We start from the raw sequence: 17,899 nt of genomic DNA, 5'->3' as shown, positions 1-17,899 counted from the left end.
GGGGCAGGATGCCTGACAACTCAAAAAAGATCAGATACAAAGGGGAGGTCTAATGTCAGGCGGGGGCAGGCCCATTGGGACACCATCAGGAAGGCACATGCCTTCAGGAAAAGACAGAACTGAGAGTGACACATGCTAGGGAATATGTAGAAGTGGGAACACAGAAAGAAAATACAACATACAACATGTTGTTATAGGGGGGAAAACAAATCACTCAGGAGGATCTGGGTGACATCATTCTATATATGGAACATTAAATGAGCAGAAATGCAATATAAACCATCACCGGGGAACTGTCACTTCCCTGGACACTTACAAGACACTTAGTTCCTACTGATAAGTTCTTATCATTTTCCTAACAAGATGAATTCCTACTCTGGATGTGATTCTAAGTAGTAACAATGTGGTTGGTGAAGTGTAATAATAAGAATTTTGGGGCAAGTCACCATGTTATCTTAGCATTAAAAATAGCCATGAGCCAGGGACCTCATCAGGCTTGTTCATCACTGTCCCCAGCACACACTGCATGAGGCCTGGTGTTCAATAAAAGCTCACAGAATAATCTTGACAACTTAGTATGGCCCCACGGTGAGAAAATAGATCAAGGGGGTGAAAGAACGTTAGGAAAGATGGGAAGGGTCATCATGTAACAATGTGATTAGGAGATATATATGCATTAGTACCAGCGGAGAGTTAGAAAAATGGAAGAGAATTTGTTTCAGGTCAATGTAAGAAAACCTCCCCAGTAATTAGAGCTAGGAACTGGGAGCCCAGGAAGAAGCTGGGGGACCATTTACAGCCAGGGTTGCTGGAGACCGGGATTGCTGCCCTGGAGGTAGACTTAGATGACTGACAAGGTCCTTTACAACCTTAATTGAAAACTCAAAAAGTGGTTTACTGTAGTCACAATAAATAGTGTTTGGCTTTATATGGGCGGGTCTTAATAGTATCAGGCTTCGGGTGCACTGTGGATTAAACTGAATTTTGTAAATTAATTTGGGCACATTCTCATCACTCCAGATACTCTAACCAAGCAGTATTGGGGCCACCACTGGCATGTAAGTGAGACACTGCTTGAAGACAGAGGCAATAATGCATTATCATTTTCACTCACAAATGCATCCTTTGTTGGATTTGATACTTGGCTCCACCAAAAAGCACCACCAGCAAATGAGGGATTGTAAACCTTGGCTCCATGGAGCTGGCTTTCTGACGGACTGGTTCCTGGATTTAAACGGAAGAAAGGAAGCCATAACAAAATGTTTACATTGCAGAGTTAAATCCCTTCCTTGGATTTCCGCTCCTCCTCTAGTAGAATTGTATAGAGTGAAATCATGTGATTTGTCAGAAGCCATGGTGCTGGAAATGCAGGGTTGGGCAAAAGTAGGTTTACAGTTGTGAGTACAGGAAACAGTTTATCTTGTATTATTATTTATTAATTTCTGTATTATCATCATTGTATTGACTGTAAACCTACTTTTGCTCACCCCTGAAGCTATTAGAATTAACAATCATGAGGTGCCTGAATGTGGGGAATTTTCATTGTTAAAGTATTGGATAGAGAAAAGTATATAATGAACTACACTCACAGTGTATGAACACCATTATTAGACAGAAGGAAAGGCATGTCATTATTTAATAGGATTTCTCTGAGTGCTTTTCTTTCCTTCAATGTTGCTCCCTCCTGATAAAGTTTCCCTGACAACTATTTTATTTGTTGTTGTTTTAATCCTCACCCAAGGATATTTTCCCATTGATTTTTAATGAGAATGAAGAGAGAGGGAAAGACAGAGAAATATTGATGTGAGAGAAACACATCGAATGGTTGCCTCCTGCACGAGCCCTAATCAGGGCCCAGGTGGAAAGGGGCCTGCAACCTAGGTACATGCCCTTGACCAGAATTGAACCCGGGACCCTTTAGGCCAGGGGTGGGCAAACTTTTTGACTCAAGGGCCACAATGGGTTCTTAAACTGGACCTGAGGGCCGGAACAAAAGCATGGATGGAGTGTTTGTGTGAACTAATATAAATTCAAAGTAAAGGAGCGGAGGGGAGAGCAAGAGAACCGGATAGAACAGCCGGATCCGGCCCGCGGGCCGTATTTTGCCCACGGCTGCTTTAGGCCGTAGGCCAAGGCTCTGTCCACTGAGCCAAACTGGGGGCTCCCTGACAACTATTTTAAACTGTAACTTCCTTCCCACATTCCCTATTTCTTGCTTTATTTTTTTCTCTTCTCTTGTTCTAATATACTCTCTTACTGGGTTTACTTTCTGTACACCCCTGCTAGCATGTAAGCTCCATGAGGAAGGGCAGGTTCTTCTCCTCCGTTTCCTGTTGTGTCACTGTAACAGTGCCTGGCATGTAGTAGGTATCTGAGAGGACAAGTGAGTGTTGGGTACCATGTAAGCAAGGAGCACTATGTGGACCTGGATGTGCTGCATGGTTATGGCTGGTTAGGTATCCTCTCGCTATACAAATTGGGAAAAGGGAGACATTTTCTCTTCCTCCAAAATGGTGTGAGGGTGAACAATATCTGAAAGTACTTCCATCTTCTCAGTGGACCGAGATAAAGTAAAAACGATGTCATTTATTAATGCAACCAGAGCAGTCCTTAACAAACATCACCCTGGCAAATCCTCTAATTTTTGCCCTCCTTTTTAGGTATAGAAAATCATCCTTCGCAGCAACATTACACCTCTATGGCTGCAGAGAATATTATCTTTACTAAGACCATACATATTTTTATCATTTTTGCCAATCATTTTTTTTTAATGTATACACTGTGAAAATCAAGCCAGTCAAGAACCAAAATAATTCCTGAGACCAAATCCTTCTTACGGCAAAAACTAGTATATGATGCAAACCAATGTATTAGATTCATCTTTCAATGAGCAATTCTTACTGATCTGGCTATGAAGTTATCTTCTAGAGATGCAACATGGCGTGATGGTTTAAGTATTGCCTATGATGCCAAATTGCGTGGGTTAAAATACTGACTTTGCTTCCTATCCGGTGTGTTTCCTTGGGCAAGTGATTTGAATTTTCCTGTGTTAGTGTCCTCGTGAATAAAAGTGGAATAATAGTAGCACTTAAACTTCTTAAGTTTTGATGATTAAATGAGTTAATGTGAATAAAGTTCTTGGAGCAGGAACTGACACAAAAGCATTCAAAAAACATTAGCCATTGTTATTATTAGGAAATGCTGAGTACCTTTGGTAAATTAAAATTTTTACCAGATGACTCTCTACAAGTTACTCTGATTAATAGAAAGCTGGTAACTTGCAATACTGTTATCTAAAAATCTAGACTGGCATTCCTTCCCCATTTCTAAGAAAACAAATAAAAGTCACAATTTTAATGAAGAGAAGTTGCCTTGGTTTTCTTTAGGAATGTAACTTACTTTCAAAATAGGGTCAAAAGATAGAAAAAATTTTTCCTAATTATTTTATTGGCCTCTTAATAGCTGTATATGGTTGTAATTATGAGTACAGATGTTTTTGATTGGTATTTTAAATTACTCTCTATTTGCAGTATGGTTTCTAAATCTTCAAGTTCTTTTATGAAATCCTAAAGTACCCAAGTGCTCTATTTTTAGTTTCAGAGAATAGGAAATAAATAAGCAATTCAAGGCACATGTAAGTGTGCATACCAGGCACAAATTATTGCATAAGGCACCTGAAGTGGGGCAAAGCTGAGTGAGATAGTCTCTGCTCTTAAATACTTGACAAAGTAAGTTAGGAGCAGACACATAAACGAGAAAAGAAGTGAAAATATACTTGTCATAACAGCAGTGCAAGCAAAGGAGGGGAGGTTCCTCCCCAGCTGGTGCAGAATCAAGGCCAATAGATTCAGAAAGAAGAGACATAATGGCCCTTGTTTACGTGGTAGTCTTTCACCAGCTGTAGCTGGGGAAGGAGGTGCTCAGAGGAAGAGGGAAGAGCAAGAAGAATGACCTGGGGACAAGAAGGCTTAGGGCATGCTCAGTGATCTTGTGTGACTGAAGTTCAAGGCCACAACTAATAAAGATAGGAAAGGTCAGTTTGGGTTACTTTGAGGAAAGTTGAGGAATCTGAAATTCATTTAGGAATTGATGTGGGGACAGTCACACCATATGAGTAAGATGGGACAGAACCTAGTTCCATCTGCATGAGATTCCCTCACAGTAGTATTAGAGTGATATGGAGGGGAAAGGGGGAGAGATGGGTGCTCTGCCTCCCTATTTCCCCAAATCCACAACAGCCTCTGCTCTCTCCTCCCTCTCAGGTCTTGGGCTGTGTCATTCTAGCAACAGGAGCTCTGACAGCTGAGGTTCGGGGTCTGAGGAAGCTACTCCCACAGACCCATTCTGTGTTCCACCCTGTAGAGTGAGCTTCTGTCCTGAAGCCTTTGGTAAATTCCCGTCCTCGTTACCAGCTCTATCCCCTAAGTTCCATAAAAACAAAACATAACCAAGGATGGAGGCTCTATTTAAGCCTGTTTCCTTATACCCAGCCCCATCTGCCCATGAATACTACAACTTATGTACCAAGGCGTGCCTGGATTTCCCAATCTCACTCACCTGGATGCTCTGTTATTCTACCCTACCTGGTGGAACATGTGTCGTTTTGGTGTGGGGAACCCACTGTTCTACTTGTCTGGCCTGAGACTTGGAAAAGTGCTATCTTGCTTACTCTGGGGTAAGCCTGTGGCATCCAGAACCTTCTCTGTCAGCCTCACCAGCTAGTCAGGTTTCCTTCGTGGGCTTCCTGCCAGAACCCAGCCTCTCCCTGCGTTCTCTAGCACTCCATAGCTTTCTACAGCTAGTACAGCCAATACCTAAGTACAGCCAAGAGGCTACCTGCAATAACTGAGACAGAAGGTGATGAGGACAGGCAAGACGATGGGGATTGAGAAGAAAGGATGACCTAAGTAGGAGGAAATAAATAAATGGTTTTGAGAACTAACCAAATGGGAAGATGGTAACAGGCAGGAAAGTGTCAAAGAACCCCATGGTTCAAAGTCTGGAAGCCAAACAAAGCCACATCTGCAATGCCTAGGACAGCTGGGGTTGGCAAGGGATCTGTTTTGGTTTGGAACATGTTTGTACACAGTGCTTTTCTACTCCCTCGTCCCTCACCCCCTGTGCTCACTCATAGCATTTTCCAGCACTTTACCTCTCTACAGTGAAAGCTCCATGAGAGCAGGAACCTTGCTGGCTCATTTGCTACAGAACACGCGGCTCTGGGTCAATGCCTGGCGAGCACCACATTTTCCATGTAGATATATGCAGACCATATGGATGGGTTCTGTGTTAACATGCTGCCCATCAAATGCTTGGGTAAAAGTGCCTTGGAACCTGGGGTTAAGAGATGTGGGTACTGAGAAGAGAGGATGTGATGAGGAAGGACGCGTTAAAAGAAAGAGAAGGGCTAAGACACGTAGCAAACTCCCCTCAAAGATTTAGGGGAGATAAGAAAGGGAAGAGAGGGGGCAAAAGAGAGCAAGAAAAATCAGAGACAACTAAGACTATGACACCTTCTGGAAATCAAGGAAGAACTAATCAGCAATAGCAAATGTAGAGGTTGACATGGATGAAAATGAGAGAGTAATACTAAATTCGTGATTAGGAGGTTTGGCGTAACCTCAGTGAAGTGCTAGATGCTGTAGGAAGAGGAATGAGGGTGTAGAGAGAAAGTGGGAGCAGCAGATACAGGTTGGGTTTTTAAACAGTTAGAGGCACAACTGTGTTTGGACAGGGGGTTTGAATTCTCAGCTTTGGATGTTTGTTTGTATAGGGAGATGAAAGCAGAGTGAAAGATCCAAAGAGAGGGACCTTAGTCTACCTCACACCCCCAAAAGAAAGAACAGGAACAAATAATTATGTAAGAAAAAAAGTGTAAGTAACATTTTGTGTTATGGTGATAGGAAAGGGATAGAACCTAGAGATTAGGTTGTACCACACCTAAGGAGGGCCCTGTCACTCAAGAAAAGAAACGTAAAGGAGAAAAACACCTGGGGGTGTGAATGGAAAGGGGCCATTCTTTTGCCCTAGGACCTGACAGCCCACAGACCAGCCCAAACAGAGGTGAAGATACAGGTAGCTTTTCTCATTTAAAGCAAGGTCGGAGAGCTGAAAGTCGGGGCACAGACTCATCCTGGCCTACAGGACAAGCTGACTACCACAGCAGGCCGAGGACAGAACCCTTCTTACCTCTTAGCATCATAGTGAATGTGTGATCACAATGGCATTTATTACAATGACATTAATAAATCAGCAATGCATCCCATTTACTACCAATTAAAATTTCCTACAGCAGAAATCCAGACTAGGAAAAGTGGTATTAATCACCGCGTAGTGGAACACAGAAAGATTCATGTCCATGTAATTATAAAGCCAGGAGTTTAGGAGAAGGAAAAACACAGAAGAATTACTTTTCTTGGAAAGAATTCATCTTCTTTCATATCCCAAGATATCGTGGCTGTTGCCTAAGGTGTACTTTATAGTTTTCCAGATAGCACATGACTTTGGTCATATCCAGACAGCCAGATTTCTCTGTTTCTAAGATAATTTATTAAAAGAAGAAAACATTTTTCTCTTGGTTACTTCCAACCACATCGATTTTCCTCTGTGTGTGACCTCTTCCCTCAACGTGAAAGAAACACGACCTACCATTTTGTGCTGCCCTTCATTCTAGGCCTTACTTATACATTTCACAAAGCTCAGCAGGAATTTAGCCTTAAACTAAACAGACATTTAAGGTGATGATAAAATACTTTATAATTGGACACTTGATAACCTCTTATAAAATTCCAGTAAAACATTAGCCATAGTGTGGGTTTACAAAGAAATCGTGCAAGTCAACATAGGAAGCAGATTTACAAAGAACTGTTAACACATCCACGAGGCTTGTTTATATTTTGTCACAATTTTGAGGGGGAAAAACCCAATGAGGAATCTAATAACTTTTTCAGATTTTTAATGTAGTTTGGTAGTCCTTAGGAACTAGAAATATAGTATCCACCAAGAACTTCTTGGAGCTAAATTTATATAAAATCCTGTATCAATTTGAGAAGGAAAAAGAGACTACGAAGATGGCCAGGCTATCTTCAGTAAATATGTAATAACAAAATAATACTTAAGTGTTTAAAATCACTTTTCCTGAATATTTAGAGTTGGTGGGAATATGTTATAGCCTCCCTACTGTTAAAATAATTAAAAAGAGGTGACCAGGAAAGATGAAGAGGCATTTCGTTGTAGCTGTCTTTAGAAGTTAGCGGCACAGATTCAGGTAAAGAGCAAGAGAGACAACTGAAGAGGAGTCCATTCTGTCTTCTCAGTTCTCCTTAATGCTACTGTCCAGAGACTGACTCCCATCTTGGGTAGCCATGGTAACGAGAAGAGCCAGATTCTCCCAATGCTTAGGGAACCGCGAGAGGAGGCACTTAAGAAGGCCAGTGTAGTTCCATTCACAATTGAAGAACAAGGAAGAACAGGGTGCCCAGCAAGGGGTTGGGAGGAGTCAAGGACCAACAACAGAATCTGGAATTGAAAGCACCTTAGAATTCAACTCATTCAACTCTGATCTGACTTCTCAAGGTCACACGGCACCTTGGTGGCAAGAATACTACTATAGCCCAGAGGTCCTCACTCAGCACAGCACTCTGCCCACCACTTCTTACTGCCTCTTAATCCAAGAAGCCAAGAGGAACTGAAGAGGATTCAATGACCAAGTTATCCTTATTTCCCTCTCAGCCAGGTTTCTTTTCCTTTTTAAAATATATAATTCTATTGATTTCAGAGAGGGAGAGAAATCATCAATGATGAGGGAGAATCATTGATCAGCTGTCTCCTGCACTCCCCCTACTGGAATCGAACCCGGGATTCTTCAGTCTGAAGGCCGATGCTCTATTCACTGAGCCAAACCAGCTAGGGCCCAAGTTTCTTTTCCGTTTCTATCTTTTCATTAAGGAAATTTTCCAATATCTGTGAGTAGAGAGATGAGAATCATAAACCCCAAGTACCCATCACAGCTTAAACAATTACCAACTTGTGGTCAATCTTCTTTCATCTATACTCACTCCTTTTCCAGGGTTATTTTGAAACAAATTCTAGGTATAGTATCCTAATTTATTTTAAGATATTAAATGCTCAGAGATATTATATAGCTGCAAATACATCAGAGACCATTTTCTTTAGGAAGCTTTGTGGTATTTTTTATCTTATTTCACAGCTCTAAAATGAAAGGCCAGCTCTTACCTCGGCACAGGCCAGTAAGACATGCTCTGTGACCCTGTACACACACTGATGATATTAGACTGTGGTGCAATGAGGAATTTTGATGAAGTGACTGTTTTGGATAATAAGCATGGAAAAAGCTGAACTTAAATGAAGATATATTAACAAAATACCACTGATACTGGACACTTGTTTAAGTTGGGCTTAATTCTGGCCTGAGATTTAAAGCGAGCTTCCTCCATGAGTCCATCTGAAAGGTACTAAATGATATAATTCTTAAGGTTTAAAAATCCACAAAATAAACTAATGATAAAAAAAACTTTCACACCAATGGGGTTATTACTCCATTAGGACAGAGACTAGTCCTAAAGACATGATAGAAATATAATATTAAGCAACAAATATAGCAATATTTTTCTTTTATACAGCCATTCAAATTTTGCCCACAGAACAAATACATTTTAAAAAAGACATTAAAAAATTTTAAGTTAACAGATAGGATCGTGCCACTGGAACGAAGTAGATAGATATACAATTGAGTTGGAGTATGTCTGTGTGTGTGTGCATGGACTGGATACTTGCAGCTACAATGCTGGCAAATTACATTTCTACTCCTAATTTTCCATTTTACTCCCCCCTCCCTACATACCAGTTTTCATGTGAATTTACAACTATATAGTCACAAGACTATCTAAGAAAGCCAAAATGATTAGAAAAAAGAAGGCAAGTCAGAATTCAAAGTTGTTTCATCCTTAAATGAAATAATTTCACTTTAAATATGAATTAATTTTTTTTCTGGAATAAAACCCCCGCAAGCCTCAATTTTTCACCTTTTGACGAATTTAACAATTGATCTTCTCTTCTAACAAAGTTATGATATTCCTACCTGCTGAGGTTTCTCTGAATTTGTCACTGGTCTTCTTTTTCCTCCATTTCCAAGGCTTAAAGATTTTACCGATGGTGGAGAGCTTCCCTTTCCTCTTGAAGGGAGGTGTTTGGGAGCCTGCTGCGGGGCCATCTGAGTTGGCTATGGAAGCTTTGTCCAGTCCGTCAACTGCATGAAGAAAAGCAAGTCAGGGGAAAGCTGTCATGCCAGTGGGAAGAACATCATCCATTCCTTCTTGCACCGTTGACAGCAAGCATGCCCACTTTATTTGGAATCTCAGATAAAGTCTGCTTTGCCCATTTCCCAACTGGCTGAACTCCCCTGATATCAATCAGTATAAATGAATCAGAAATTATAGTACCCTTAGATAATCATTTTGTGGATACAGAGAAGCAAGAGGCTTACTTAATAGGTAGGGACAGACCAAGTATGGGTCTTTGAAACAGCTGAATCTATGTGCAACAGCTACATCAATACTTTGTGCAAAATAGAGTATTCTAAATATTTCTGAAATAGGGTGTTTCCCTATAGGCTAGTTTGGCATTCTCAGTAATGAATATTACAGTTAGTTTCTCCTTCACAAAGTAAAATTTAGAGCCAAGAGGCTAAATTCTAATTTTCACAATGCTAAAACTATCTTTTGCTTCTATTACAAAAAAAGTTTTCAGCCTCAAAGAAAACAACAAGAAATGTGGGAAATGTGGATACTGTGAGTGATAGAACATATCTTTATGTGCCTGGGTCATGTTATTAATCTCTAGAAAGGTACAAAACCTATGTTGCCCTGAACTATGTTCAAAGCAGAAGAAAGATAGTGATGACATCTTACCCCAACTATCACATTTTAATGGCAAAAAACTGGAATGAGCCCATATTGGCTAACAGAATGTTATTTCTGCAGTGAAATAGCACTTAGCAACTTTTTAAAAAGAGCCCTTGATACACAGAACAACCTGAATGCATCTCAAAAACATTGTGCTGGAGGAAAAGCAACATGCAAAAAGTGCACACTGTGTGGTTCTATTTATATGAAGTTCTAAAGGAGACAAAATAAATTTATGGCCATCCCCCCCACCCCCCCAAAAAAAAAGAAGAAGGGAGGGAGGGAGCAAAGGAGGGAGGGGAGCAGAACAATAATCGCTTCTTGGGAGTGAGGTGGCGGTAAGAAGTGAGAAGAGGTGTGAAGAACTTCTTGGGGTGATGGAAATGATCTCAATAAGGGATGGATTATACAAAATCCATCAGATGGTAATTATGCTATTGTGCACGTCACTTTATGTAAAATTTACCTTTAAAAAAACGCATAAGTAATGAACAACATAAACTGATGAACAAAAACAGAGCCAGAGGGGAAAATATATTTTAGATTATAATAGAAGTAATCCTATTATTTGCAGGTTTTTAATATTTCCTACAACTTTTGTGATATCATACTATGTTAGTACAGTTTTAGTAATATTATTATACTTAAAATCACTTTTTTTCTTGAAATTTTAATGTTTATTGCATGTAATATTATTGTATTTAAGATCATTTTTCTTGAATAAAAAACAAAACCCATAAGTAGTGAAGTCCAATTAATAATATTCAAGCTGATGTGTTTATGGGTGAAGTGTACTGATGTCCACTAAAAATAATAAATGGATAGAAAGATGGAATGGACAAATACAGGGTGGGGCAAAAGTAGGTTTACAGTTGGTAGTACCTGAAACAGAGTTTATTCTTGTTATTAATTAATTATTGTATCATTTTCCATATGAACAATAATAAACCTACTTTTGCTCCACCTTGTACACAATAAAGTAAAATTAGAAGAATGTTAAGTGTTCAATCTAAGTGGTGGATAGGTGGTGGTTAACTGTACAGCTGTTTCATTTTCAGAACATTTCAGAACAAAATATTGAGAAAAACAAAACAATAAAACAAAAAATGGAATGGCAAGGACTTCTGCTTGCAGGAAGATGGAGCAGATTCACTTTTTCCTATTCCTCCAGCTAACTACAGGTAAAAACCCCGAGTGTCATATATAAAGCCAGTATAGGAAGACTCTGCAAGGTGAAGAGGAAGTAGACCAGTTTGGGACCTCAGGACCCAAGAAACAACATGGAAGTGAGATTCTTTCCTCATGTCCTAGTATACCAGACTTGTCGTTCAAGCAGTCACCAATGGCCTTAGACTAAAAAGGCCTCAACAGCCCTGATCGGTTTGGCTCAGTGGGTAGAGCGTCGGCCTGCAGACTGAAGGGTCCCAGGTTCGATTCCGGTCAAGGGCATGTATCATGTTTCTCTCTTATCGATGTTTCTAACTCTCTATCCCTCTCCCTTCCTCTCTGTAAAAAAATTATAAAATATATTAAAAAATAAAAATAAAAAAAAATAAAAAGGCCTCAACAAAAGCCAAAGGAGTAGGCAAGGAACAGCCTAGCAAGACAGAAAACTTTTAAACAATAACTGCTCTACTGTTCGCCACAGAAGAAACTAAGACCATCCATGCCAGCAAAGGCTGAATGGAGAGACTAGACTGCTACCCTCATGAACCTCGAAAGGGGAACTTGGACTTCCAACCATACTAGGCAGTAACGAGGTATCTCTCTTCCTCCCTTCACCCAATATTGGGGTGGTATCCAACCACTGCCCAGGGGAACACCATTCCCACCCATTGTGGTGTCAGTGGAGACCACGTGGGGATCTGAAAATCTCACTGTGCCCAACAATAACAATGAGTTACCACCACCCCCATTTCCACCAACAGGTACCAACAGAGGACAACTGAGGAACCTGGAATTTTTCCTCCAGCAGGCAGTAATGCGGTAGCACCCCTTGCTTCCTATGCTGGAGAGATGTCAGACAAAGCCGTTTAAACAAAAGTTTCAGTAAAATTTAGAGTCACATCACATAATACAAAAATGTCTACGTTTCAATAAAAAAATTACTTGACAAACCAAGAAGCAGGAAAATCTTAGACTGAATGAAAAAAAAAAAAGACAATTAGTCTAAATCCTTAGGAGTATTCCTTTCAAACAAAAAGAGAATGATAAATCCCATTCTTCTCACTAGTGAAGTCTATTCTAATTTCAGGTAGAAATGTAAATGCTTCTGTGTATGGCTCCTAACCTATTTTACCTTGCCCATGTTGGCCATAGTGCAATAGGGGGAGAGAGGAGAGAGAGAGAGAGAGAGAGAGAGAGAGAGAGAGAGAGAGAGAGAGAGAGAGAGAATAGACTGATTTTAAAGCCAAAACAGAGTGAAGAAGTAAAATCCTTATTTATTTCACTTTCACTCCTGTCCAACTGCCTTCCTTAAACTAGGGGGAAACCCAGGGAGGAACTAAGTGTATGGTATTTCTTTTTCACTGAGACTTTATGCTGAAGGGCTCAATTCTGAACCATTTAAATGTTGTGAAATATGAAAGGGCTGACTATTACAAACACAGGAAGTTAAGTTTTCATCCCAAATTCACCTCTGTAGCTATAGACACACATCCTAGTTCTCATTTTCTCTCAACCCACATATCCAATTCTCTAACACTCCATAAAAATTCTGTTTTGCCCTGGCCAGGTGGCTCAGTTGGTTGGAGGGTTATCCCATACACCAAAAGGTTGTGGGTTCGATTCCTGGTCAGGACACATACCTAGGTTTCAGGTTCAATTCCGGGTTGTGGCACTTATGGGAGGTAACCAATTGATATTTTCCTCTTCTCTCTCTCTCTCTTTTTCTCTCTCTCTGTTTTTCTTAAATCAATAAAAACATATCCTCGGGTGAGGATTGAAAAAAATTTTGCTTTGGACCAGAACAACTTAAGAATAGTATATTTTTTTCTCCTGAAAACAAAAGTAAACAAACAAACAAACAAACAAAAAAATCAAATAATTCCCTAGATGCCAGATGGGGAGATTGAGTGAGGTAGTTGATAAGTGAGAAATGAAAGCCTTAATGCTAAATCCATCACTGTATAAGAAATTAACAGCCATTATCTCCCTTTATTATGCATTTGCAATTCTTGACTTTATCTGTACTCTGGAAACTGCCTGGGCCAGTGCCAATGACCACAGCAACACACTCACACATACTCTCACACATACTGTTTCCTGAGTGAATGGATCCCCCTGTAATTTTATAATTGGGCTATTATAGTAAACCACACTTGCAATTAGAAACCATGTGTTGGCAACGTTGGCTAAATTGCCATTGTACTTCTCTTACACCATGACCATGAAGGGGACTGTTACCTGCTTTGGAGTAGTATAAACAGGACATTAACTCTCTTCTTTCCTGCAAACACCTAGGATACTGCCAGTGCCATAGATAATTCTATAATCTTTCTTTTTGATGAATTTACCATTACAATTAGTTTGAAACTTTCTAAAAATTTGTCACAAGTCTACGGAATCTTGCATTACATGCAGAGAAGAACAAATAGCCAGGTTAATCCCAGATGAAAGTCTACATGTCCTGATGGCTTTAAATGTTCCATTTTTACCCACTTTCATGTTATCAAGAGTAATCCATCATTCATCAGAACTTTCCTTTTCACACTTGAGATCAACGCTTCAAAATATTTCAAATATCATTTAAATATTTAAAATATTTTGCATACAGTCATTCATCGTTCAAATGCAGTAATTTTATTTTTTAAATATGTTTTTATTGATTTGAGGGAGAGAGAGTGAAAGAGGGAGAGAGAGATAGAAACATCAATGAGAGAGAAATATTGATCAGCTGGGACCTACAACCTGGGCATATGCCCTGACTGGGAATTAAACGGGTGACCTCTTGGTGCATGGGTCAGTGCTCAACCACTGAGCCACACCAGCTGAACTCAGATGCAATAACTTTAAATGACACAGCTCAGTCTATTTTCTCACCGAAATAAGCTCACACCCAACAGGACTTCCCTACACCACCAACTGCTAAAAATTCAGAGATTATGTGCAGGTTTTATTTTTCATTTAAACAGAAATTTATCACATAAGCAGTTTCAATGCACATGTGACCATAGTCAGGGGTCCTCAAACTTTTTAAACAGGGGGCCAGTTCACTGTCCCTCAGACCGTTGGAGGGCCGGACTATAGTTTAAAAAAAAAAACTATGAACAAATTCCTATGCGCACTGCGGGCCTGGGACGAGTTGGCTGCTAAGCAGGACAGGCAGCGGCACCTGGCGGGCCAGATAAATGTCCTCGGCGGGCTGCATGTGGCCTGCAGGCTGTAGTTTGAGGACCCCTGCTAGATGCTAGAGAATTACCACATAAAATAAAGTGTAGGTTTGGACAGTCTTCCCTCTGAGATCTGAGAACTGATTGACATGGATTCTTAGAAAAATTTAATCTAATAAAAGAGTTTGTAGAATTTTTTTTTTAATATATTTTATTGATATTTTTTTACAGAGAGGAAGGGAGAGGGATAGAGAGCCAGAAACATCGATGAGAGAGAAACATCGATCAGCTGCCTCCTGCACACCTCCCACTGGGGATGTGCCCGCAACCAAGGTACATGCCCTTGACCGGAATCGAACCCGGGACCCTTCAGTCCGCAGGCTGACGCTCTATCCACTGAGCCAAACCGGTTTCGGCTGTAGAATTTTTATAATATTCGGTAGTTATGTGGCAATTTAGACATTTATTTTATTTTAGATTTTTCTCAACACATAATTATTTCAACCACTGAGGAAGTGAGATAAATGTGGCAGAGTACTCCAATTCACAAGTTTTGTGGGTAAAAGATCACTTGGAAATTTAAAAAAAACAAAACTCAGTAACTCCTGGTACTGATTCTGTATAGACTGACAGCTACTTTGTGCCAAAGTAGCCAGCAAAGATTGTCTCACCTTTCCTCTAAATATCCTTAAATACCTAAAGGTTAATGATAATATATTTTTTGAAGCCCAATAGTAACAAAAACTATTAGAGAGAAATCACGTGGTTAAAAAAATACTTTGACAATACTCTGCTGTACTAAGTATATGCTTCTAATAGTACTCATAGTGATTTTATTGTACTACAGAAAAATATACAGGTTAAAGGGCATTGTATACAAACACCTGACATTTTAAAAATCAAGAACTTAAATGAAGGAAAAAAAAAACACACACAAAAAAACAAGCAAACCAAACTTTATTTCCTTAAAATATTGTTTCTAGGCTATTTATGCCTTTGTAATTTCTTATGCTTACATAATATTATCACTGCATTTTAATTTGCATTAGAGTTTTTGCTTCCATTATCATTCTCCACTTGTCCCTTTAAAGGCCATAGAACACATGGCAAAGAAGCATTAGAACAGTGCTTAGGGAAAATATACCTCTATTTCCTATCCTACGTGAGTCTTCTCTCTAAACTGACATAGTGACTTAGGAAATTTGTTGTCATACACAGGGGCATATATACAATTCTGGGCACAAAACCAAGTGGACAAGAAGGTCAGAGTGAACTGATTCTATGAGCCATCGCAGAAGAGACTGATGGTTTGTTTATAAGGAAGTCAGGTGGTTATCCTTGTGTTGTCTGAAGGAGATGCTTACTCTCCTGCTAATAAGCATTTACATTGGGTTAGGTCAAATTTCTTCCTTTTGGGGAGTAAGATGAATGACTAGTGGAACTTCACAGTTTCTTTCAAGTGACAGAAGAACAGAAATTGGCAAATTTGGAGGCAAGTTATAAGAACCGTCTTCCTCTGAAGACACCAAAATTCCTTCATTTAACTCTATTATAGCAACATTTCTCACATTCTATTCTTTTTCTTTAATTTCTTGTTTATATTCTGTTCTTTTTACTCTTGCTGGGTTTTAAGAAGATGATGGCTAAATAATTTAAAAAATATTTTTAGCCATGACTTTTACTTTAATGCTGATTATTTTTTAAAGGAACTATCAGCTGATGAAAAGTAATTCTCCTCTGTGCCAACTAAGGTCGTTTCTAACTCTAAAATTCTATTCTCAGAGTTTTAGGCACTGGTAGATACATTTAAACATAGAAAGTTGAAAAATTCTCTAATTCCTTTCGCTGGAGACTGCTGTCAGAACCCAAGACTGAGTGCTCATAGTACTCACAGGGGTATCATTGCTTCCAAGTCCTCTGAACAAACAGAGCTAGGAAATACATGTATGTATACTGAGCCAAATGTACACATTCTATCTATCAGCTATCTATCTAACATCCATCTATCTATCTATCTATCTATCTATCTATCTATCTATCTATCTATCAATCATCTCTTTGTTTATTTGGCCAAAGGAAAGTTCACTGTGACGTCTCCCACTCTAATCCAATACCACAGGGCTCACACTGGCTTCCCCTCTTGCTTATCTGTAACCTTTCTTTCCAAGAGTGGGAAAGCTGGCTCCCAACATTCCCTGTCCATCTGTCCCATTCCCGTATATATGTATAGCAGTTTCTGAATTGCTAACTCATACCCCCAGTCATGACACATGTTAAAAGATAGGATTTTGTAAGTTTGTTTTTTACCTTTTTCCATAAATAGGTATCGTCTGTCTATTATGAGCACTGCACTGTGATGAGAACATATTTCTTGGAATTACTTTAAAAGGTCAACCACCCTGGGTTTGTTCATGTGCAGGCCATTCCATTCTTGATTTCCACGGGAAAGGTTACTCATCTTTGTGGTCCCAGTTCAGGTCTCCCTCTCCCTGTGAAATGTTCCCGAGCCCCCCATTCAGAGTTACTGCTCTCTTCTAGGATGCTCTGCTTTCGCCTTTGCTCCAGCCTTGCCCCGGGGCTGGCATCACTGACCACCATCATGTTTGCTGCCCCCGCCTATGCTGTGAGCTCTGTAAGGTCAAGAATCCTGTCTCCCTAGATCTTACAGGGTGAGTCATAGCACCAAGTTAAAGCAGTGGGTGAGGGGCCCATCTCTGAAGCAGACAGACCTGATATCTGGTCCAGGCTCTGCCCCCTACTGCATGTCACTTGAGGAAGATATTTACTCTTTACTCAGTTATATAATTTAACCAATAAATATTTATTTCCTCTTTCTCTATAAGAATACACACACACCATCCCTATCAAGATCTAGTTCATTTCCAGGCCCATCCTTCTGCTTCTTCCCATCCCATCCGTTCCCCCAAATAACCACTGTTACAACTTCCATCACTGCTAACTTCTTTTATGTGTTCTTTTTTATATATATATATATATTTTATTGATTTTTTACAGAGAGGAAGGGAGAGTGATAGAGAGTTAGAAACATCGATCAGCTGCCTCCTGCACACCCCCTACAGAGGATGTGCCCGCAACTAAGGTACATGCCCTTGACCGGAATCGAACCTGGGGCCCTTCAGTCCGCAGGCCGACGCTCTATCCACTGAGCCAAACCGGTTAGGGCTTTTATGTGTTCTTGAACGTCAATTTAGTGTACTTATACAGCAATTCTTTTGTGTTTGTCTTCTCTAACTGAATGCTATGTATGTGAGATTCATCTAAATACATGCGTGTTCCAAAGCGCAGCTACCTAGTTACAAAATGAGAAATATGCTATCTTAACAAGACCTCAGATGACAGAGTATTTGAAAACGATGAGCTTTATAGACACCTCTTCTTTTTAGAAAGGCTATCATTACCACTTTCTTCACCTGGTAATGTAAGTAATATCTCCTTTCCTTTACTAGGTCTCTGGGAGAGTTCATCTACCTTTCTGTCATCTTTTGTGGTTGCCCTGAAGCCATGCTAAATTAGAAGCAAGATTAAAGGTGGATAACTCAGTTAGAAAAAGCTAAGAACCATATGATTTCACTCATATGTGGGATATAAAACTGAAACTCATGAACATAAACAGCAGTGTGGTGG

General features: G+C 39.8%; 1 protein-coding gene across 14 annotated transcripts in view; it reads right to left on the bottom strand.

The window, feature by feature from the left end:
• Positions 1-17,899, bottom strand: part of PHACTR2 (phosphatase and actin regulator 2) — a gene marked incomplete at its 3' end in the record, with an annotated part of 169,032 nt that overhangs the window by 64,709 nt on the left and 86,424 nt on the right. For all 14 annotated transcript variants that reach the window (XM_080664830.1, XM_080664828.1, XM_080664823.1 and 11 more), the window contains exon 2: positions 9,101-9,268. In XM_080664830.1, coding sequence (XP_080520956.1) covers positions 9,101-9,268 — 168 coding nt within the window. The remainder of the gene's footprint in view (positions 1-9,100; positions 9,269-17,899) is intronic.

This window comes from Plecotus auritus (genome assembly GCF_963455305.1).
Source record: "Plecotus auritus genome assembly, chromosome: 4".
Lineage (NCBI taxonomy): Eukaryota > Metazoa > Chordata > Mammalia > Chiroptera > Vespertilionidae > Plecotus > Plecotus auritus.
Note: the sequence above shows the minus strand (reverse complement) of the source record. Positions and strands in the feature narration are given on the sequence as shown.